The following is a 24,898-nucleotide window of genomic DNA, read 5'->3' as shown; positions in this document are numbered from 1 at the left end:
AAGTACAATAAAAACTATCCTTTCATTTAAAAAGAAAGAAACCTGAAATATTTGCAACCCAAAATTTTCAGTATCTTCTTATCGTTATTGAAACTGGTTAGAAATTACAACAATGAATATTCCAAGTTTTTCTACAGTGACACTCTGCAGAGCAAACAAACCTAAATTAAAGCTATTTGAAAAGTTAACTTATGTAATCCTTCTGTAGTAATTTAAACTGCTGGCAACTTACGTTTAGAAAAAATAAAAATCTTTGGCACAGATTACACACATTTCATTCCTTCAAGAAACCACTTGTTCCCCCCAAATAATTCTTAAAAATCGTTGATCCAACTTAGCTAACTTTGCAAACTTGGCAGTGATAGCTAATTCAGCAGTGATAGTTGATTCAAAGATTCAATTGCATTCCTGTGAGCCTAATGAAAGATTGAGGTCAAACTGTTGCTGCAGAGAAAGGGGCTGTAACAAAAGCTGAGTTATTTTAAATATCAGAAAACCTAAATGAGAAGGAAAAAAAGAGGATCAGGAATTGTTTCCACTGCATGAACTATAATCAGAACTTTTCCTTTGTTAGATATCAGAGGATCTGATTGTACTGTGCAGAAAGACCAGAGGAAATAAATCTTAACTAGTTCCATGGCTTCTAGAACTATCACTTTGTTTTTTGCCTGGGTTTTGTGCTTAAAAAACAAACCTATGTCCCACTGAAAAGAATAGTCACAGACACCATTTTGAGGAACAAACAGGAGCTCAGATATTCATGCATACCATTGTTTGTAACTGACAGCCTAACACAACAGTTCTGTGAAAGGAAGATGCGTCTTAAATTTTCTTAAATTTTGTAAATGATCTTAGGGAGAAAATATTTTTAAAGGGCATGCAGTTGCTGGCATGATTGAGATATTAAAAACTTGGAAGGTGGATGTAATATAGAAGGGAGACTAAGGGCCAGAAGAGGTTAAAAATTCAGTGTGCAGTGGTGAGAGAAGAGTAGTGGATGGATTTATTTTGTGAATTTATCCAGTCTTTAAGGAAAGGTCAAATAATGAATGAATGTAAATGGTGAAAGCAGCGGTGAAGTTTCCATACACTAGGTCTGTGTCTGGCAGTACTGTAACCCACCAGCTGAACCAACAGAAGTTTCAGAAATCATTAAGAGGTCTGAAAAGTCACATCCTTAAGGCATGGTATGAACTGCTAAGGGGGGAATGGGCCAAATGCTGAAGTGCCTGAGTATGCTAGGATGTGAAAAAACTTCGTAATTCTAGGCCTGATTGTTTAGATGGATGAATCAAAATGCCATGTCTTGTATTCAGTATTCAACAGAAAAAAAGTGGCCATTCCTAAGCGTAGAAAATATGGAAGCCTTTTCTCAATGTTTGCAAATGGAAAACTGGATGTTTTGCAGCATCTCCGTCTTGTGTTAGAATCAAGTTGAAAGAAAAAAGGAAACTAAAACAAAAGAACTTGCTGCTTTTTAAGAGGGAATGTCAAAATCATTTGTGTGCATCTCATTTAAGAACTATTTCAACTTTTCTATCTCATTTTCTGTTGTTTTTTACTTGAAATGGAACTGATTTAAACCAAATGCTGAAGTAGAATAATATTGGATGACTGTTTTATCTGCATGTAGGGTTTTATCTAGCATTACTTACAAGTAGGGATAATGAACAATTTGTCATGGATGTGGACCTTCCAGGAGTTCGGAGCACCTGCACTTGGAAGCCTTCTCTTGAGCCAGAACGGTATAGCTCATGTAACTGGTGTCTCATGAAGTTTAACTCGGTTTGGCTTTGCTGGCTGTGGACATTGCTTAAAAGTTTTGTCTTCTGTTGGCTTTCTTAACACTGTGTATGGTAGTCCTGGAGTTAGATTAGCAGTTTGGAAGACTTCCTCATGACTAGGGGATCTTCCTGTAGGATTTTGATGGGGCTTCCTTCATCCTGGGTCTCTTTTGAGATTTGTTTTGGGCTGAAAAATGTGAGGGTTGTATTTTCTGGTTTGGTTTTATATTTTGTCCTTAACTACCTGAATGAAGCTATGGCTGTATTCCTACAACCTGTGTGTTCATATGCAAATCAGAGTAGTCCTATACTCCAGTTACTGGCTTAAACTCACTAGCCAGAGTAAAGCCTACAGTCTAACCTCTCCCTGCGTCTCCCTTTCATCCAGTGGATGTTACTCAGGCCAGTTGTTCACTGGGTTGTCCCTAATTCAGCCCATCTGTCTCAGCAGTATCTTCCTTTTCTTCTTCCTGAAACATACAATCTGATCACAACAAGATTTTAGGATTTCTTTCTGCTGCCCTTCTCATGGTGTTGCAACATCTTCTGTTGATGGCAAATTCCATCTTTATCCTGATCTTATTCACATCTTTGCTACTTACCCACAGCTTGATTATCCATATATATAATACTGCAGATGTTCTTTGCTTGGCTTCTCGCTTCAGTCACATCACTCCCAAATTGTACATTGCATGAGACATTTTGTGTTTAAAAAGAATTCTCTGTTAACTCCTTGCATCTGTAGTCTCCTGCTGACATGCTGTATTTTTACACTTTTTTGTGCTCTTATGTGTGTGTTGCACTCTGGTTGGGGCAGGTGAGTGCTTGTATGGTAGCATCCAGTACAGCTATTACAGTTAACAGTGAAAGTGGTAACCATTGGTTTTGTGCTATGCTGATACCTGTAAAGAAGTATGTTACAGTATGTAGAAGAGACATAAATTCAGACCTGCTATTTGGTGCTGCAAAGGTACATTTTGGAAGTGGCAGGGAGAAAGAAATCTGGAGGGGGGGTTCTATGTTTGTTTTGAAGTGATTGGATACAATGAATACAAAGAAAACAGCCCCTTTTTATCCAGCTTTCTAGGTGTGGAATTAAGACGTAATTGTAAAATTGTGCTGCACCCAACAGTTCTGATTTGTTTTTGAGAAGCGTTGAGTTTGCTAAGTCTTCTGTAAAATGGACAGACATAAACTTCTGAACACACTCATTTGGGTTCTTGAGTAAATAACTCTTAAAATCAGCACGGAAGAGTTGTTATGCCCAACCTGCAAGTTTGTCTTGGAGAGACACACTCTTGCCTGCTTTCCACTCTTGACTGGTAGTATGTACCATTCTTTGTGCAAATATAACAGCGCACAGGATTTCTCTTCTACATACTGTAACATACTTCTTTACAGGTATCAGCATAGCACAAAACCAATGGTTACCACTTTCACTGTTAACTGTAATAGCTGTACTGGATGCTACCATACAAGCACTCACCTGCCCCAACCAGAGTGCAACACACACATAAGAGCACAAAAAAGTGTAAAAATACAGCATGTCAGCAGGAGACTACAGATGCAAGGAGTTAACAGAGAATTCTTTTTAAACACAAAATGTCTCATGCAATGTACATGGCAAGAATATCCGTAGAGAACATAGCATAAATTATGAAAGCTCTGTTTTAAGAGAAAACTTAAAATGAATCAAATCACTTCAAAAAATTTTCTTTCTCCTTTAGGTTATCTAGCTTTCTTGCATCAGCAAATACTGAAGGCCCTTAATCTGTCTGGAGGAAAGGCTGAAATCAGTAGAAGTGCTGATTTAGGATTGCAGGCAAAGCATGTCTGCTAAAATTTTATGGTATTTCAGTTATAATGGAGACAAAGTATAGTTTCCAGACTGCAGAACAAACAACATTTGTTAGACCTTCTGTTGACCATACATTAGCAATTTGTGTTGCCCAAGCATCGATATCATGGTCTGAGTAAACGTCTAAGGGTGTAGAGTGGACAGGGAGCAGTCACTAGAGAGACATAGACACCAACATCAAAGATGAGGATGAAGGGCTCTGAAGGTATGGACAAAGATTCAGCGGGAATCCAGAATACCAGCAAGCAACTGAGAAGAAAACAGCAGATAGATAATGGCAGCTAGCCTGGGTTGTAGCAAGGTCTGGAGAGAAGAAAGATTGGACAGGCTACTGGAGAAGGGCGTTGTTCTAAAGATGTATAATTTCATACCATGTTAGTGTGCTAGGTGGTTAAATTGAAGGTTGGTAGGTATCTAGTGCCTTCTGAGTTGCCTCCAAGGGTACTTTTTATTTAAAATACCTTCCTCTTTTTTTTTTTTTTAATTATGTTTTGGAGCAGAGTAAAGGCTATGGACACAGCATGAATTCTTCTGTGTAACCTTCTAACTAGGTGCTACACCGTGGCATTTCAAGTTTCTTTTTGACATATAATTGCAGTTCACTTAGTAAATAAAATGGATTACTCATGGTAACTGTGACTGGTCAGACAACCTAAATCTTTGCCAGAGCTATTCCAGAGGATGTCCAATGGCTTTTAAAAATCCTATTAAAAGATTTTGTTTGCAGATGGTACAGAGAGGATAAAAAAGATCCAACAAAACAAACAAACCACACTACGTGGTGCATCTTACTGCTCCCTCTTATCAAGGGCAGCTTACTCTTAAGGAGCAGCTATAGCTGAAATTTATCTCTGCTGTTTGTAAATAAAAGTAAATCTCTAAAGAATCCAGAGTTCTTGGAGTGGATTTAGGAATAGGAAGCATGAAGCTTTACATATTTTATGCAATTTAATTATGCTAATTATAACAATATAAATGTCACAATCTTGTTGTAAATGTTACGTTTGAATAGTGTGTTAGTTTTAAGTGTGAACTGCCAGGACCAGAAGACGGTTTTGTTGAATGAGTGTAGTAGAGTGCATAATGTGACCTTTTAGCACCTCTCACTACTGATTATTGAGTAAAATAAAAAGAGGTTTGACTGTTCAGAACTCAGAGTGGATTTGCACAGTTTAAATTGAAAATATAAGTGTAACATCTGCAAGTGGAACTTCCCTAATACAAGATTGCAAAAGTAGCGTGGAGTTCCCTAATGCAAAGCCAGACTACTTAGAAAATGGTGCTTTTTGAAGCATGGTGCATGCAGGATTTCGTTTATATTGTAGCCAGTTTGTAGTTTTCTAATGGTACTATTTTAAAAGGTTGCTTTGTGCTTGTGGATTAGCAAAAAACAAAGTCATGAATACCAAAAAAACACCTTGCTAATATCATATGAGTTACATGCTATAGCTTTTTTGATAAAAATCTGCAAAAATACAACTGGAGATAAAGCTGTTGACATTTCGTCCAACCATTCTGTTTTAATTCAGTACTGACGTTTGCTACCTTGTCAACAGTCTTGAAGGTGCTTCAGAGTCCTGAGAGGAGAAAGGAATTCAAAATTTGAACAGGTTACCCCTTTTGCTCTGTCTCTGAAGAGAGCTGTTCTGTATTCTCCCTATATCAATCTCCTTTTCTTCCTCAAGTATGAAAACAACATGTGCGTTTTTTGGGTCTTAGTAGACATACATGAATAGTGCTTGGGAACTAATTGAAAAAGCTTGTCTGTGTAACTGTGTGTTTTTAAAGTAGCTATAATCAATATTTTTGTTAAAATAAGTTCTGATACGGTGGTTAGTTTTGTGCTACAGCCAATGCTCATTCTTTTGTTAAAATCATTCTTTTCTTAAAAACATTTTTCCTAGATGGCAAAATGACTGTTTTTAACAGACTTTAATTATCTTAGCAGTGTATACACACTTGAGAAATTTTACCTCACGAGCAGGAAACTATTTGAATTGCTTACAACTGCCTCTTAACACCTTGCAATAGAGCCTCCATCATTGAGTATTTCAACCTTTAAGTACACGACTTTCCTTTCTGGCACCTGGGCAATACTGACTAGGGATTTCTTTGCTGAAATGTTAAGCTCAGCTGCCTCTTAGCAGGTAGATAACTGTTCCTTTAACAGCAATTTATTACCTCCTTTCTACGTGCACTGTACTTGTTAAACCTGTCAATAGTGTTTTAAAACTTAAGAGCTTTTGAAAAGTTTAACCTTTTATCCTTCTTGGAAAGCAGATTACTGGAAGTTAGCTGTGGAAAACTGCAATTGCAGATATTGTTGATTCCATGCCATTAGGTTCTCTTTTCTGTTAATAAAAAATAAGTGAAAATAACCTGTTTTGTGGATAAATACCTGTAAATTCCTGGGTAAATTACCTGTTTTCTGGATAAATAATTCTTTGTCGATCTAGCTTCCAGTGGAGGTACTTCTTTTGAAGTGTCTTTCATGAGTCTCACTCTTTAAGTTTTTTGACCAAGGTGCTTCAGCTATATTGGACTTCAGAGATAACACCTGCTGTACGTTAGTGCCATGGAGAACCGTTTTCTGCCTTTTTCTGTTAGGAGCAGAAGACAATTAAAAAAGTGTTGTTAACCTCATCTCTCTCTTCTCACGCAAGAGCTCCAAGCGAGAGTGGAAGCCTCTGGAGGACCACAGCTGCACAGATGTACCATGGCTGCTCTTATTCATCCTCTTCTGCATAGGAATGGTGAGTAAAACTCAAAGGATTCTGTGAATGTTACATAGCTGAAGAGTTTGCATTCATTAGAAAGAAGTTTTAAAACCCTTCAGTAACTTAGTCACTGGGTAAGGTCAGGGTATACTGGCATGGGAGCCATCAGCTGTAGAACAGAAATGGGTAGTATGTACTATCAAAGACCTTTGGTAGGGATCCATAATTTATTGTTTGTGCCAGTTCTTGCTCCAGCTCCTCTTCCCCTGAAACTCCAGTTTCATTTGTAAGTGATTTTCAGCATGGTGAGGTATCACTTGACTCATGTTCTTTATGTGACTGTGGATGTCCCAGAAATGATAGCTTTGAGTCTGGTAAATGGTTCTGTGAATCACAGTAAACTTTTTGCTGAGAAACAATGATTCTGAATATCACACAGTTGACTGTTTTTTTTGTTGGATGCTTAGTAGAAGCACCTACTATTAACAATCATATTACTAATGGTAAGATCTTTCTTTCCAAGTTATCCCAGCTTTGTCGTGTATGATGAAACCATCACCTTTCCCAAGGCAGCCTCACAACACTGTGCACTTTATATTAAAAAACCAAACGTCCAAGAGCTGCAGAGTAGTGAAAACTAGAAATACATGTCTTTTAATCTTATTTTGTTTCATGAACCTACGTATGCTGTTCTTCCTAAACAGAGAATATCTGTCACTGTCTTGCTGTCTTGTACTGCTGTGTTGCAAGCAGTAGCCCTTAGGACTTTGAGGCTTCTATGCTGTCGGCTTTCTTTTCCACTGTCTGGTGGTCTCTGGTTTTTGGAATTATTCCATTGAAAAATTTTTCTTTCCCCGAAGTGTTTGTCACTGGCTGTGCTTCAAATGCAAAGATAATAATGTTTTGTTTAAATCATATGAATCATATTCTCACTGTAATGTGAATATCTTAAAATCGTAACAAGCACAGTACTTCCTAAAACAGCAGCTCTCTTTGTGGTTGTTTTTTTCCCTGCCTTTGTTGATGTTCCCTGGCTACTCAGTCTACACCTACCTGTTCCCCCAGTTATAAATTAGTCTGCTGTGGCTGAGTGTCCCAGATTTTCCTGTCTAAGCAATATGATACACAGAGCAATTATCCCATTGGGTCAAATACCCTGTTAGTTTCTGTTCTAGGGGACTTCACGTGAAGGGTCAGATAACATGATGGGTCAGGAGGGCATCCCACATTGTTATAAATTAGCTTAGATGGGAGAGGAATTGCATGGTTTCCCTTACCCTGTGTGTAGGGAGAAAATTCTTGAACCAGCCAAGAACCTGAGTACTACTGTATGTAAAATGCATGCTAGTAGGTCCTTTACAGAATAGTAAGGGATCTGAGAAATTGAAAGTGAGTGCTGGAAATCAGCTTTAATTATTACTTGTGATAGCCTTTTGCTCACTTTGCCCTTGTTTTCACTTTGAGTATTAAGTCTGTAAGTGCATTAGTGCATTGGCAAGACAAAGATAATGACCAGCTTGCTGTCTGGAATTTCTCTATAGTGATAGCTGTCAGAGAAGGTCACTCTCCTGTATCTTCAGACTTTTAAAACCACCCACATTTTAACTGTTCCATGCTGACTTCATTACCTGTTGTTATCATCTCATCTGATCCTGTCACTGCCATCTGTTGCTGCACGCATTTGTCTCAGGTGCTTACTCTGCTTCCCCTTCTCAAATCTTAACTTGCCTCATCTGTAAAAACAGTTCATTGATGGTAGTGGAGCGAGCTGATGGTTCATTTCTCCTTGTCAGTGGTGTTGCTAGAGAGCTAACGATTCTTTTGGGCCAGTCTTCTGTTCGCATAATCACCGCCTTGATCTTGGTTTTGCTAGTGAAATATCTCCTGAAAATTCACAGCATGACCTGCCCGACATCGGGTATTTTCCACATTATTCTGTCTGAGCCATTTTGCGTTTGCTTGCTCTGTGTCTGTTGCTTTCCTGCATTTGAACGCAGCATCTGGAACCATAGTGGCCTTGACCTGGTCACTTGTTTTAGAGGATTTCTTTAAAAGGAACTTATGTCAGATGGGCTTCTTCATTCTAGCTCATCTTTGAAAGCACATAATTTGAAGGGAAAAAAAAAAACTTAAAGCAATAAAATCTGGACTGTCTGGAATCCTCTAAGATGCATAGTAACCCTTGGCAACTCCAGCTCTGCTTGTAGCTCTCCATCACTGCCTGCCCTTAGCCTCACTTCTGCTTCATGCACCACTTGCTGACAATATGACTCTCAAAAAAACACCTACAAGATTCTTAACTATGCTTGGATAATATGCCATGTTAGATATCTGAATCCTCTTTTGCCTTGCATTCAATTTTATAATTGCACAACAGATCTCTGTGGATGGTCCTTGTCTTTCCTTTTTCAGTCTGAAAGAATTTTTAAAGAACTTCTGCTTAGAAACGAACTAAACTGACTTTTCCCAGCTGTCAGAGTATTACTAAACTGTTTTTTTTCCTCCTCCAGGGTTTTATCTGTGGCTTTTCAATAGCTACAGGAGCAGCTGCAAGACTGCTTTCAGGATATGACAGTTACGGAAATATTTGTGGACAGAAAAATGTCAAGGTGGAGGGAATAGTCAACAGTGGTCTGGACCTCACACACAAGAAGTGAGTATGTGATTCAGTTGCTTCATTCTGTAAACCAGGAAAGGCAAAATCTTTCTTCCTTTGAGAGTGGTTTTCAATAAAATGGGAAAAGGGATATGCTAACTCATTCCTACTTGTCCTCCACTCTTCTCACCTAGAGAACAACAATCTTTTGTAACAACCATCAAAAGTACTTGGAGAGTGTGTGCTGACAGATGTACAATATGGGTACAGCTAAGACATTGAGGAGTTTCCCTTTCTTAGCATCCACTTCATGTAACAGATTGTATCAGGCCACTGAAGAATCTTGTTTGTTAGAGTTTTAGGTATGACAAGTATTCTCAGATTTGGGAGCAGGCCTTTGATATCTATGTAGAAATGGTTTGCTTTTGATGTTGTATGCTCAGTTTCTGCCACTGAGTTTAGGGGGCGATGGGATATATCCAACACATGAAAATGAGACTTTAAAGTTTAAACTGTATGCAGAATATATGTAAGTGGCTTGTGGGGGAAATGCACAAAACTTTTAAGCAGCACACAGCTCTTATTAAGCAGTGTCATGTTAAAACACATACAGGTCAGAACCAGCACAGATATTTCCTATCTATTGTGCAGAAAAACATACTGCAGTAGTAGTTCTGGAGCTGAGTAACAAGAATTCTGGACTGATGGGTTGAAAACCTGTGCATGTCTGTTGGGGTCTGTCTGCCAGTCAGTGCTCAGAGTGCATCTGTACAACTTGGGTGACTTGAGAAAGTAAACTATTTAGTCTGATCTTAGAACAGTGACAAAAAACATGTTTCTTTCACTGTTGATTACTTCAAACAACTAAAAAGTCTTTAATTTCTGAGAATGATAGCCTTTTACTTCATGCTTTACTTTCAGACTAACAGAAAATCCATAATTTGCATGAATTATTTTGGAAGGATGCTTTCCTAAGATCTGCTTATTTTGAGTTGCTATACTAAAGATTTCTAAATATCTGATTTAAGATTTAATATGGCTAGGTAATTGGTGTGTTTCCAGAAGAATTTGAGTTAAATAAAATAGCCTGAAATTTTTTACAGATATCTTCTGTCAAAAGAATAATTTCTTGATCTAATCACAACTTCCAGGAGGGTTGAAGGGCTTAAAACTTATGCAGCATAATTTTCCTACTTTTTTATACAAGTATTTTAGTGCTTTCTAAAATCAGGTGTATTCAGTACAAAATTGTCACTCTTTAATTGTGAGAGAAAATACAAATTTTAAAATTATAATTTTAAACTTACCTTTAGAAAGAAACGGTATCTGAGTTTGTGTGAAGGTGGAGAAACTCAGACACCCTATTGAAATGTAACAATTAATAGTGTAATAGTCTCCTACATGTGACAGAAATCAGGCCATCACGAGGAGAAACATCTACCACTGCTAAGTGATTTCCTCTTGTAAAGGCAAGATCGAAAGACAGCAAATAAAAACACTGAGACTATTTTTACACAGTTAATAGACAGAGCCCATTGCTTGTCAAAGTCTTAAGGTTCAAAAGGGTTATGTTTTTCAATAAAGGTATCATGGCTTGAGGATACACTCATACAGGGTATCATCATTTCTATTTGCCTGAGGGTGAGAGAAAACCTTCTACCAAGGCAGATTATTCTATAACTGTTCACAGTGAAGTGCCTGGTACAGTCCAGGGTACCCAGCTTTGGAAGAGGCCAGTTCTTTTATAACCGAGTGATCCTTCCCACTCTCACACCATATAGCTTTTTAAATTTGCTTGGCAATTTTTCAGAAGAAACTATCTGCTTCGTGTCTGTCCCTAGCAGATGGAGTTCCTGCAGTGTCTGAGGTGCAGTTCATGGGAGTATGTCATGCTATTTTATAGGAATACTTTTCAGACAGCCTGTAAAAATAAACTCTTTTTCCTGCCTGGACATTTCAGTTTGTGTAGAGAAAGAAGGGACTTTAAGCTGTACGAATGTGGTTCTGGAAACATGAAGTTATTTCATTCTGCTTGCAGGGTAATTCTGTCTTCATTTCCCAGTCCAAGGCAGAAAAGCTAAATCATCTGTAAAAATAACATTTTCTTCCTTGTAAATGACAGCAACTCATAGGCACTGTAATGAGGAAGTGAAATGGATGTGGTCTGTGTGGATATGGAAATCTGGGTGGTAAGGGTGAAGAGCAGAATCCTCACAGCGATATGATTTGATCCATGTGCATCAGATATGCTGAAACCAGTGAGATGAAATGTTGGGAAGGAGTATTTTACAGCCTGGTCTCGTCAACAAAGAGTGAATCAGGCATCTCTTTATTTTTACAAAGAAAACACAGTACAGCTTTAATAGGCTGTGCTCTAGAGTCAGACACGGGATTACAGTCTAGCCCTGGCAGTGAATTCTCATTAAACCTCTCTGCTTCAATAATAAATTAGCTCCTTGCTTTTCAAGTTCTGGCAGTTATAAGGGGATTAAAAAATGACCCTTTCTTTGCAAATAAATGATGACTATGGTAGCCAAATATAAGTCCCTGAAATGCTAGTTCAGTCTGATTTTTGATCACCAATACTTTGCTGCTTGGACAGAATTAGGTTTGTGCTGTTCACTCAAGTACGAGAACATGTGCATGTGCCGCTATAGGGAAGAGTTAGGGTGGCATTCCACCTTAATAAATGCTGTTGACTGAGGAAAATGCTTGGGGTTTAGTTAGTGGGAAAACCCAGGGGGAGTTTGCAGCACGCATACAGAGAATTTGGTTGAGTGAAACTGTATATGCCCTACCCATAATTTGCTTAGAGTGGGTGTGATCACTTAATTCACTTCTCCATTATTGTGGTAAGATGTTTGTAGACCACAGCAAATGGCTGTTCTGTAAAGTACCCATTTGCCTATAAAGACATGCCTTGAGGGCTGACAGAAAATCAATGACACTGGCAAATATAAGAGTGTACAAAATACTTGAAGGTAAGATAAGCTTGTTCATATGACTTGCCACAGTGCTTCCAGAATCAAGGTGTAGTGTGCAAAATGATGATGCTTTGTCTTCCTGTTTTTGCAAGGGAAGAGGAGACTGGTATATTTCTCATGGGCATGAATAGGTAATGGGACAGTTGTCTAGTAAACTACCAGTCAGAAACCAAAATTGTTGTTGGTTGGTTTTTTTTTTTTTAACCTCTGGTCATTTTGAAATTATATTTTTATTTACTTGCCTAGAAATCTGGATTTTTCTTTCAGAAGTGAAAAAAGAAACACACTGCAGTATAAGCTCAAAATGGTAGTAAAGCATAAGGAAGGTTATCTTATAGATCTGTAAAAAAGAAGTTATGTTTTGAAAAGTTGTACTGAAGTCCATTTTGAATTACATGCCTCAGGATGGACAACTTGACCCTATTTTCAGACACCATTGCTTTTGAAAAATTAAATAAACTCTTTCCTTATTTTCCTTTATGTATAGGAATCAGCTTAAAATTAAAGACGAGCTTAAAATTTCTTATTTTTATTATGGTGACAGGAGGTAGACATATTAAAAAATTACATGCAGTTATTTTTACTCAAGTAACTTTTTCATCATGCCGTATTTCACACATTCTTTTAACAAACTGATTTTCAGAAAAGTGGTTTGTTAATATCAAAGAATCATAGAACCATAGAATGGGTTTGGGTTGGAAGGGACCTTTAAGGATGATCTTGTCCAACCCCCCCACCATGGGCAGGGTCATCTTCAACTAGATCATGTTGCTCAAAGCCCCGTCCAACCTGACCGTGAACACTTCCAGAGATGGGGCATCCATCACTTCTCTGGGCAACCTGGTCCAGTGTCTCACCACCCTCATAGTAAAGAATTTCTTCCTTATAGCGAATCTAAATCTACCCTCTCATAGTTTAAAACTGTTACCCCTGGTCCTATCAGTACAGGCCCTCGTAAAAAACACCTTTCTTATAAGTCCCCTTTAAGTACTGAAAGGCCACAATAAGGTCTCCCCAGAGCCTTCTCTCCTCTGGGTTGATCCAATTGGGGCTGAGAGCCCCAACTCTCTCAACCTTTCTTCATAGGAGAGGTCTTCCATCCCTCTCATCATTTTTGTGACCCTCCTCTGGGCCTGCTCCAACAGGTCCATGTCTTTCCTGTGCTGGGGACTCCAGAGCTGGATGCAGTACTCCAGGTGGGGTCTCAGCAGAGTGGAGTAGAGGGGCAGAATCACCTCCCTCGACCTGCTGGCCACACTTCTTTTGGTGCAGCCCAGGATACGGTTGGATTTCTGGGCTGCGAGGGCACATTGTCGGCTCATGTCCAGCTTTTCACCCACTGGTACCCCTAAGTCCTTCTCTGAAGGGCTGATACTTCATAAATGCATAGATGCATAAAGATGCTTCCTAGGTTACATAAAGAATTTTCTACAGCAAACAAATTTTCATTTGCAGTGTTGAAGCATCTCTAACAATATGATTACTTTGTTTATGTCAGTCTTTGTATTGCTGATCTAAGTTACTTTCTTATCAACAGATTAGTCTATTATTCTGAGATTGCAGTACAAAGCATGTAAGTACGTTCTAGTGAGCAACAAAACGTGTTCTGTGGTGACACAGTATGGAATTTTCTGCAGTAAAATCACTTACTTTCAGTAAGTAAGCTTTAAAACCAAAAACCAAAATACCTTTTCCTCTGCAATGCTGGTGCCTAGCATTTTGAGTCTTGTTTTAGCTGCTAGAAAATAAAAAAATCTTACTTCTGTCTTCTTAGACCATGGATTGAAGCCACAGATTTGATAGCTTGGAGTTCGCTTTGCAGCTGCCTTACTGCTGTCAGAACTGTCTCTGAACCATGCCATGCGGTGTTTGAATTACATGTGTCTGTTTAAGGGTATGCCAACACAGCACACTTCTGTCAAAACTGCATACAGCTCTGTGGTTGCATTGTATTTCTAAATTTTCAGGCTTGAGTTAAAATTGTAGTGGTTTTTACAAAATACTGTAATTTCTTCTGGACATTAAAATTCTAGCTTGGCCCTTGAGTTTAAATCACTGTAGAAGTGGGCTGGATTCTAGCTTGTTAATGCTGACGTTCCTGACTTGGTTTCCTTAGGTAATACATGTTAAGGGACATTCGGAGGAGCCTCCTGTCCGGCCACCGGAGCCCAGCCTGATACATCCCAGGACCCAGGGTCTCTGCCTGGGCTGAGGGATGTGGATGGACAGGCACACATGGGACACTGACATGGCTGGTTAGACGGACTGGCACTGACGGGGCGCTGCCTTCAACAGCGCCCACAATGTGGGACTTAAATAAACACAAGCACAGTGACGTCCCCTCCTCCTCATGGGCAGGCAGAGACAGAATGTCACGCACATCATACTCTCCAGGCACGCACATCATACTCTCCAGGTTCATAAGCACATGCACATTTATGGATCTCCCAAGTACCAGCACAGCCCCTCTGCCTACCTGGCACCCCTGCCCTGATCCCAGGCCCCCTTACCTGCCCCATGGGTTCCCCCTACCTGACAGCTGGTCCAGCTTGGTGCTCACTAGCAAACACTCACACACTCATCCCACAGGCACCCCACGCTCACAGGTCCCCCAAATACCAGCACAGACCTTCCACCCACCTGACACCTCTGCCTGGACCCAGAGCCTCCTACTCACCTGCTGGTACAGCTTGGAGTTTGCTGGTGAGTTTCACATGTGCACACCCACTTCGGGGAAGGTACCGATGCTCAGCCCCTGCCAACAGCCAGCACCATATGGGCTGTGACCCACGGTCCTGCTCCAGCCACCTGTGTGGAGCCCTTCACCTCTGTAGCTGGTTTTTTTGGGACACACATTGTTCCCACCCCAGTGGCTGGTGGCCAAGACCCCTCCCTGCCCCAGTCGCTGGCACTGAGACCCCACTCACTTTGGTAGCTGACACCACAGGCCTGGGGCACCCAAACCCCTGGTCTGACTCCAATTGCTGGCACCGAATCCATCATGCCAGTCCTGACAGTAGCTGGCAATTGGTCCTTGCAGCACTTGCAGCATCCGTGCCCATGGGATAGAGACTGGAATTATGCAGAGAGAGTTAAGAAAGCATTTAGTAAAAGGATAGGACAGACTGCAGTGATCAGGCGCCGGGCTCAGACAGACCAATGTACTGACCAACATCGGCTTACATGCAACTGCCCCCTTTTACAACCCTTTCTGTCTGCCCCCCCTCTTTGTTTCTCCCTGAATCCTGTCCCGTGCACATTCCTTCAGCAACTGGCACAGTCCCACTGACCCCTCCTGCATCCTGCACCTTCGGGTCTGCATCCTTATCAGTTGCAAATCCCTGCCTGCAGTTTCTTGGTAGCCCATCAATTGTGATTGATGGGGTTTGTTTCTGGTTATTGTTTTCATTAACACTAATTGGTCAAGTTTTATGGCTGAGTGTCTCCCTCCTTTTCCTTACCATCACAATTTGGCAAGGTGCTTAGCCAGATAATCTTACTGAAAGATAAGAATTCTCACACTCCACATATCCTTACCAATTAGTGCGACTGACCAGGTTTGTTCTTACCACAACCTCCCTTACCAGGTGTCGGTCAGGTTTGACTGTGTAGGTTCTTGTTTGTAGCTCCTTTGGCCAGATACCCTCAAAGCAGCAGACATTCTCCTTCCACGTACCCTTACGGTATGGAATAGCAACTGCAGGAACTTGCCCTCGTGAAGAGGAAGCTGTAACAGGAGTGATCAGTTAACACAAGTATTATATATCTTGGTGTCAACTCAAGTATTTTCTTTGAAATAAAGGAAAACTGAGGAATTAGTGGCTTATTGCTCACATGCAGTTACTTTGGCTGTGTCTGTGGGACAGTTTTCATATTTGCACTTGCTTCTTAGACTTTCATGATCTATGGAGTCCTGAGATGTGTAGTATGTATTAAGTAAAAAAACCCAAATAGTACTGGATAATTTTCGTAGAGATGCGGACAAGGAAAGAGAATGTTTTAAGACTGCAAGTAGTCTATTACCACATTACAGTTGATATAAATGACATGGGTTTTGATGGACTTCTGGGAAGTAAGAATGTGCCACGTACTAATAAATAATTCTTGTATACTGAGACTGGATAATAGAACAGTCTTTCTGTGGGGGAAAGTTAGGTGGCAATTGGTGTACAGACTGAAGTGTTCAGGCAGGATCTAAATGCTTTCTGGGACCAGAAGGCATTTTTATTCATTCCATAATGAGTTCCCATAGTGAGGACTGCAAAAACAGAAATGGCATTTTATATGGCAGTTTGGTGGTGTTTTTCTACGATGATGTTAGAGAATATGAAGAGAGTATTTCAATGCATAATATATCACCAGAATTGTAGGAATTTGAAAGACTTGTTCAACTTCAAACTAGAACACCATTCTGCATCTCTATTATACCATGAATGTATGGACAATACCGTAGGGTTAGCGTTTGGGATGAAATGTGTATAGCCAGGAGAAGATGTTAGCTAGGAAGCTATAATACATACTTCATGCATTGGGTTTTTAAATGGCAGTGACTCATCATGGAAAGTTAACAAACAGAACCTCTTTAAAATACTGCACTTGAACATTAGATAGTTCAACTTGAAATACTGAACAATTTTTATTTCAAAATAAATACTGAAGTAATCTGCTCAGTCATAAGGACCAGTGGTGTGGAAAATAAATCTAAACCAAAAAGCTGTTCTTAATTACTGCTATTATGTGTATTCATTAAAATAGCCATGGACTTCATCCTTTTTGCAGCAAAGTATAACCTTATGGGGTTTGTTGGCTCTTTTTGGAAAAAGTTGGAAATCTTGAAGTCACGTTTAAGGTGGGAGTGAAGCTTTGTTTGTGAATGTTTAGACTCGTATCTGTGAAGAGGAACGGTAGAAGTGCAGCTGTTTTTATGCACAGCACCATTTGAATGGACTTGAATCTGGTAGAGTTAAACATCCTTTCTGTGTGATCTGGAGGTATATAAATACCCATATATTTGTGGTATGTTGAGTATATGACACAATTATGATAATATCAAATTTTCTGTGTTTTTGGGAAGACTGAAGGTTAGTCTTGGCTGAATTCTTCAGTTTGAAATGAAATTGATTTTGTTCAGTGTTAATTAAAAATATAAGTAATTTACCTTTTTTTTCCCCCTAGGTATGTGTTCTTCTTGGATCCATGCAACATTGATCTAGTACATCAGAGGATCAAGTCTCTTGCTTTGTGTGTATCAGCTTGCCCACAGAAAGAACTGAAAACTCTGGCTGATATTCAGAAATTTGCAGAAACTAATGGTATGCAAAAAGCATGTTTGCTTTTGTTCATGTACCAGATATTTTCATAGGATTAAAAAAAGACTCGTGCATTAGCTGAACTAAAAATGAAATATGTATTAAGAAATATCAGTAGAAATAATGTGATATTAATCTCACAGTATTAACATGCTTCTGTTCTGTCATGTCTTGGACAGTTTTGAAAGCTCATTGTTAAAACAGGAGTACAAAGAGTAACAAGAATTTGAGGGAATGTCTGACTGTAGGATATGTTCTCAACTCCCTCGGAAATGTTCTGACGTTGCTGCTTAACAGTAATGCTGTTGAAATGTCCTCATGCATATGGTGTTAGTGAGAGCAATGCTGCTATTGAACGGCACTTGCTGCACTGAGTATGGCTGTGGATGTGAAAATATTCCTGCTTTCATTCAGTGCTACAGTGCAGTTCTTGTTTTTTTTGTTTTCTTACACTTTTCTTTTTTGTGTAAAGGAAACTGACTATGTTAACAAATGATATATTGTATCCCATCTCCCCTAAGAGCAGTACTTTTTCTCTGTAGTAATAATACTGATATTACTAGCTCAATTCATATTTTAAGACTGTCTGGAATAAAATGCATGAGAGGTAACCAACTTTTGGACCTTCCAAAAGAAAGTGAAGATAAAAACTTAATTTGAGGAAATTTCAGGGGTTTTCAGCTATTCAAGTGGGACCGTTTGTCCTAAACTTTCCTACTTAATCTTTTAAAATGCTGCGGTAAGATGTCTTTGCAAGATACTTGGCTAATGATGAGTCAGTCTGGGTGACCAAGTTCAAAGCAGTGGAAGCGATTACTTTTCATAGAAGGAAATGAAACGTTGATTTCTGTTCTGGTACAGGTTATGTGAGTACTTCTTGTTTGTAAGCAGAGCGAGCTGAAGTGGCCTTGGGACACTGTTAGTGCCCTTGGGTCTCCCACTGCATTGTTCCCACACACCTGGGTGACTGACAGCCTGAATCGGGGAGCTGAACTACCGTGTGGCATGACAGCATGCGTGGAGCTGCACGAACAGCTGTGCCAGCGCAGTGCAGCGCGTGGTCTGAGAACGGGAGCTTCCTCATGTGATCTGTGCACTGTTGTCAAATACAAGACCACAGTGAAACTAGCCAGTACCTACAGTTTTACTCTTTATCCCTTATCTGAGCATGCTGTGTTTTTCTTAACTAATGCAGGCCAGTTATTTGTTGGTGTGAAGTCAAGGTCATTAGTAGTGGAGTTTCTTGAGTACCTCTTGAAACAATGAAATGCAGCCATGCCTTGTTTTACCACAAACATTGTTTCTACGTTTGCAAGTCAAGTCTCTTATTAACTGTGCCCGAAATATGTTCAGTGTAACTGAACTGGTGTACTTTTAAAGTACGCCAAAAACCACTCTTCCTAAAACTTGCTATGCCTTGTCCTCATGATTCTCCATTCTAACTGTATCTCCCTTAGTGTTTTAGGTTTTAAAACCTAAAGGTAAAAGATTTTTTTTAGAATTAATATCACAGCCAATTGTTTCAGTTTACAGAAGCTTGGTCAAAATTATGAAACCTGGTGTTACAGCAGAACAGAATCATTAATGAGTTCCATTCCGAATTTTCATTATATGATGTTGGGCTTTTCAAAAACAGGTACTAAACTAAACTGAGCTTTCCTTTTGTAGATGAACTCTCTGCAAGACTGGAATCACACAGTTCAGAGAAATATTGTGTCATCCTCATGGTTACATTTCTGTTTAAATGTTCACCAACCTGTGCAGGTTCCAAAAAGTGATGGTTTGCAGCAAATGAACAGCTTAAGTATTGATCACCTTAAATGTTGCCTATGTATAGTAAAAGTTCAAGCATGATTCAGTCTTGCAACAGAGCAAGAACAGTGAATTAGTGCCAAAACTATAGTACTCAGTAAACAGAATGATTTTTCTGAGAGCCACTTTGTAACTATGATAATGGGTTTAAATTAATTAATACTAGGATTATGTTTGGCAGTCTGTTTCAAGTGACCATAGACTCCACTGTAAAAAGGATAATAAGGAAATCTGAGAACTTTGAACATGACTGCACAGAGATTAATTGCAATTTTTATGTTTGTGATGATATCTAGTTAGAATTTAGAGTTCAGCTGTCAAGTTCTGAAGAAGAAGGAGGGCAAGACATAGGTGTTTGGTTTCTTGTGATAATCAATGCTGAATTTTCCCAGGCTTGCAACTTCTAAAACTCAACAAGAAAACCACTTTAATGTTTTAAACATATGGTTAGAGAATGGAGTCAACTCTTAATTTGCTTTGCTGAACCTTTCTGAAAGCTTTAACCCTTCCTGCAACCTGAAAATAGCAATCGTGCTGGAGATAGGTTCTGTGTAGGTTGTTGCATGTGCATTTGAAGAGTTAGTCATTTTCACCTGGCACACATCCCATCCCTGAAATCACGTTACTTGTCCATGCACCTTGGAATTCTTTCACAAATTACTGTTTAATTACCCTTCCATCCCAAAGAAATCCTCTGTTGTGCCTCAGCCTGTCAGAGGTGTTATGATAAGTCCAAATAAAGTTTTTTTTTATTTAAACATCTTTATCAAAAGACATAGCGTAGTAAGACATACTACAACATCCTTACATTGATTAATGATTTTATCAATACCAGGTATGATCTTCCAGCTAGCTTAGAATTTATGATATCTTTCCCAAAGTGGGACAGGCACTTGATTGCCTGTACACAACATGACAGAACTGCCAACCCTAAGGTTCAGGGCAATTATGGCAGAGCTCTTACTTACTGTGCAGTACAGCTTGTATTTTTATGTAAGCAAGATTATAAATAAGCGATTAGGGCAGGGAAAATGCTTGCTTGAGGCATAGAGATCATTCATGACAAAGCAGCCTTTTGGCTTCCTGAATCAGTAATGATGCACTTGCTATTCTGCTGTAATTTGGGAAAAGGAGCTGATTTGGTGAATAATGCTGCACCATTTCAGGACAGTAACTTCACTCCCACCCCCACTCCACTTGCTCTCCCACAGTCAGGTCCTGCACTTGTGGTACCTTCCTGTCTAAGAAGAGGAGAAGTCCGTCCCTCACAAAGCCTGTCCGATTTTAGGAAAACAAGAAAGTGTGCACCTTCAATCTGTTCAGAATAATTGACACCCAGAACACTGGGAACCAGTTGGGACCTTTTACAAGAGAAGGAAAAACAGAAGGAAGAAACCGGGCAGTTGACTGCTCAGATTTTCAGCCTGTGCAAAGGTGCAGGTTGTAAAATACAGGAATGTTCTAGAGCAACTCGTGGAGGTGATGCAGAAAGGTGCAGTGTTGGCTGAGAACATGTTCTAATGCTGTTCTTATATAGCCATGCTGATACTTGAGTTTGTAGACCTATGGATTGGACACAACTGAGAATATTGTATATTGTGAACCGGCTGCTGCTGGTCTCCCCAGGATTTTCTCACCCAGCGGAACACCTCAGGCAGGGAGTACTTGGGATTCAATGTTTTTGTTGGTCTTGGCACTTAAAAAATGATGTATTTTGAGTAATATGACTGAAAGCTGTTTTTTTTCAGAAAGCTGATTGATGCTTCAAAACTTAATGTCCATGGAATATTGCAGTGCTGTTTTCAAGGACTTGCCAAAGCATTTTGAAATAGCCTTGAAGATATAATTCATATATGACTGTGCCAAATTAATAATGAAATGTCATTGTTAAAAAGAAACACTAAACAGGCGGCCATAACTTCTGTCATGTTTAATTCAGTGATAACTGTACTGACTGGTCATTGTGGGAACTAATATTCCTATCTGTTGCGTAAATGACTGGATGCAGATTTAGGAACCTAAAATGAAATTTCTATTTTACAACATGTTGGCAGGCATCTTGGTTGTCAGAATTCTGTAGCTAGGCCAGGCTAGTTGAGGTGCAGGTGGGCTTAGAGCCAGAGGTAAAGCTACATTAAATCTGCTACGGAGACTGACCTGAAAGAAATCAATAAAGGAAATCCGTCTGGCTAAGTCAGAGTAGGTCGTCTCTCTGAGCTATGGGAAGGAACCATAGGGGAAACAAAAAGGATTTTTCTTTTGTCTGAAGATAATGACATCTTCATGTCCAGTAATCAAAGTACGTCTTTGCAGTTACTGTTGGTACTTGCCTTAGAAATAGCAGTTATATCAGTTGCTGCCAGCCTCTGATGTTTTTCCTCTGCTCCCTCTCCCCCCACGCACTTTGTTTTTAGTGAAAGTGTGCTTGTTAAAACTTAATCCTTTGCTCATCATTTTCCTGAAGCCTGTTGTACCGTATCAGTTATAGGCATCTTACAGTTAAAGAGATTTCTGCACCACTAGGTCTTTGGGAACCTGGGTATGTTAATTTTGCGTGTCATTTTTTGAATGGCTGGAATAAAAGTACACTATGACTGGTTTTGAGATACGGAGTCATCCACTGCTACTCTACCTTGTTACCAGAACTGCCCACCAGGGTTGTCTTGTGTTGGAAATGGATCCTCTAGCCAGAATGAAATTGTTTTCACAACAGAAAGTGGCTGCATGTGGAGACCTCCAGTAATATTGTGTCGTGTTATTGATTACATTAATAAACCATTTGGAAAAGGGGAGGAACAGTGAGGTAATAAATCTTGCTGTGGCTACTGAATTATTTAGAATTATGTGAAAAAAATCTGATATCAATTGCAGTGGAATAAAATGTTGAATGGAAAGGAATGCCTGTCGAATGAAGGGGTGGGAAACAGCCATTATTATGCATTTAGTGTTTTACTTTAAAATGATTGTTGTTATTTGGGAAAGAGATTGTGAAGCTACTGAGGATAGCGAGAGGATTAGGTGGAGGCACAGCGTTTTCCAAAAGTGTAATGTTTATTAACTGTGAAGAGAAAAAAATAGGGACTGTATTTTGTATAAACTCACACTCTGTTGGCATTATAAAGGCTGTGTTCTGGTCCTTCCTTGACGAAGTGTTTTCTTAACATTTTTTAAACTTTATGTATTTAAACTTTAAACATGCGCACACATATATGTATATGAAGGGAAACAAGGATGATCACAAGAAAAGACCAGTGATTCTTCTGCCTGGAAAAGAGAAAACTATCAGGAAGAATAAGGTCATTAAAAGCAGGAATAGCTTAGAGAAAGTAAAAAAAAATATTATTCTTTGATCTCATAACCTGAGTAATATGAAACTAGAGGTCAAAAATGACATTACTAGGCACCAAAGAGCCAGATTTTTTTCCACACAAGTTATGGTTAATTTATGAAACTTATTGCCATGAGGATATTTTAGATACCAAAAGAGAAACTGTTAGAATAATAGTGTTTGGATATTTAATAGGAGGTTAGTACTCAAGGATATCCTTGAGCTATAAGTGGTGGAAAGCTAAAGATACAGTAGGGGAAACATCTGCTTCTGGACTAGATGGATTTTTAATTTTATTCCAGAATAGCTGATTTTATTTAGCATTGGGAGAAATACGAGTGGAGGAATGGGTAAATTAATATTTGTTTTCAACGTTCTGTACTGTTCGTAAGAATTGGGGGATAGAGAAGAGGATAGTCCGGGGTTTTTAATTACAACTCAAAATACATGTATATGAATTCTGACTCTAGGATTTTTTTTTTATTTTTATTTTTTAACGTACGGTTAGTTGTAACAGCAATTGTGCTTAGCTATGTCAGTAGTTCTCTTTGTGGTCTTCAATTCTGGAGACATTTAAAGATGTAAGTAGTGGGGTTTTGTGTTGGATTTTTTTTGGAACATTCTTGCAGGCACTGGAGAATACTTACTTCCACTTCAGTCCCACCTTTACTTATAAAAGCAAGCTGTAATTTCTCCTGCCCTCTGATGCTCACCCTTTTAAAAAAGTGATGGTATGTCTCTCTGCAACAATTAAAAGTTCAGATATATACAATCCTTACTTTCCTTCCTTTAAAACACACACCGTGCTTCTGGAAGGCACCAGTGGATAGATCTAGAGAATGAAGCTTGCTTTCTTCACTGAGAACAAATCTGTCATATTAATCTGAGAAGTCCTGGCTGCAAAGTGGGGTCCGTCCTGTACCTGCTTGCTCATCTCAAGGCATCGCCATTTTCTAGGCTCTACTAGGGCTCAGAAATTAGGTTTAGGTGTTAAGGTTCAGCTCTGTCCTTGTTTGGCCTTCTGCCTCTATTCCTGCACCATTTGCAAAAGGCATAGCTGCAATGTTTAGGTATGTTTGTGCAGTCCTCTGATGCTTCCACATTAACTGCTACTCCAGGCCGTAATCAAATCAATGGCTAAGAAGTGGAGTTCTTGTTTTCTCACTCATTTCCAGCTCTGATGCTAATCTGTGCACAGCTAAATGCTACTTCATTCCTTAATGAAGCATCAAATGTGAACTTGTCTGCTTCTGGAATGTTTTTGTTGTTCTAAAAACCCGTAGGCAAATAGGAAATTTATACAAGCCTAAACTTTATGCTTTCTTAGTGCGTGTGTTCTGAGTAGAATTACTTCCTATAGTTGTAGACAGGGTATAATTACAGTTGTCAGACCTAGCAGACAAAGAATGTAGAAAGTCTGGTCAGCATCGGTGTATTTCCTTTCATGATGGCCTGAACCTTTTTCGACTTGGCAGGAGTTTGTGAAGAGAGGGTCTTGTCACTCCCCATAGGCACGCTTTTTCTGAGGTCATGCAACATTGTTCTCTGTTACTGGCAGAAGTCAGCAATGGATAGTAACTTACTACCTTCTGTGGAAGTAGAGCTTGGCATCCTATGTTTTCTGTGGGTTTTGGCTGTGGAATTTGCAGCAGAATTCCCTACAGATACACGAGCCAGTGTCTTAAGCATCCACTTTTCTGTGCCATGTTGCTAGTCCATAATACGGTAAGATAATATGCAGTTATGGGTAGTGTACCAAGTTGTCTCATTGCGTGAAGCTTTGGACTGGTAATGTGGTTCAGATTAACAGTTTAGAGCTGATAGAGTTCGACAGGTAGATTTGAGTCAAGCTCTGGAGTGAGGAAGGTAGAGAAATGTTAAGAATTTCATCCTTGTGAGAGTCTGGGAGCCTTGACCTTCCTGAATACCAGTGAACTCCACTTCTGTCAATATCCAGCTGTCAATACCTCTTAGCTTGTATTGCGTGGGTTGTTCAAGCATAATCATCTGTGAGTCATGTACTCACAATGTTAGCTATGTTTTAATTGGTGACACTTGCTCATAAAACACCCAGAACCCAAGAGGAATTAGCACTGGGCTAAAGTACAGAGGCCAATAGTTGTGATTTAAACAGTCTCACTCCTGCTAACATTTCTGTACATTTCTGTATCTGTGATTATGTGGACTTCGATTCCTGTGTTAGAGGACTTACTGATGTACTTAGTTACTGATGGACTAATAGGATGTTGCTTGAGAAGGAGAGGGAATGCTTAAAGTGGAATAGATGTTGAGTTTTTTAACTATAATCTCTGCTTCATTATACTGTCTTTTAGAAGTCAGCTATGTCACATATGTGCACTAGACATGCATACTGTCAGTGAGATTCAGAACAGTGAGACCGTACATGGAAGATCATATAAATTACCTTACCAAAGCTGTGGTTCCTAGTCTCTCAGGCTGTGCTTTGCCACGTGCCTGTAAAAAGGGGTATGTGGAGCTGCTTGGAGCTG

At 39.4% G+C, this 24,898-nt stretch overlaps 1 protein-coding gene across 1 annotated transcript in view; it reads left to right on the top strand.

The window, feature by feature from the left end:
- SLC44A1 (solute carrier family 44 (choline transporter), member 1) overlaps positions 1 to 24,898 on the top strand; it is a 53,641-nt gene that overhangs the window by 1,189 nt on the left and 27,554 nt on the right. The window contains exons 2-4 of the mRNA XM_009334319.1: positions 6,306 to 6,395; positions 8,870 to 9,012; positions 17,115 to 17,251. Of these exons, the coding sequence (XP_009332594.1) occupies positions 6,306 to 6,395; positions 8,870 to 9,012; positions 17,115 to 17,251 (370 nt within the window). The remainder of the gene's footprint in view (positions 1 to 6,305; positions 6,396 to 8,869; positions 9,013 to 17,114; positions 17,252 to 24,898) is intronic.

The sequence above is a fragment of the Pygoscelis adeliae genome, unplaced genomic scaffold (genome assembly GCF_000699105.1).
Source record: "Pygoscelis adeliae isolate BGI_AS28 unplaced genomic scaffold, ASM69910v1 Scaffold311, whole genome shotgun sequence".
NCBI classification, from domain to species: Eukaryota; Metazoa; Chordata; class Aves; order Sphenisciformes; family Spheniscidae; genus Pygoscelis; species Pygoscelis adeliae.
This window is presented reverse-complemented; position numbering and strand designations above follow the sequence as displayed.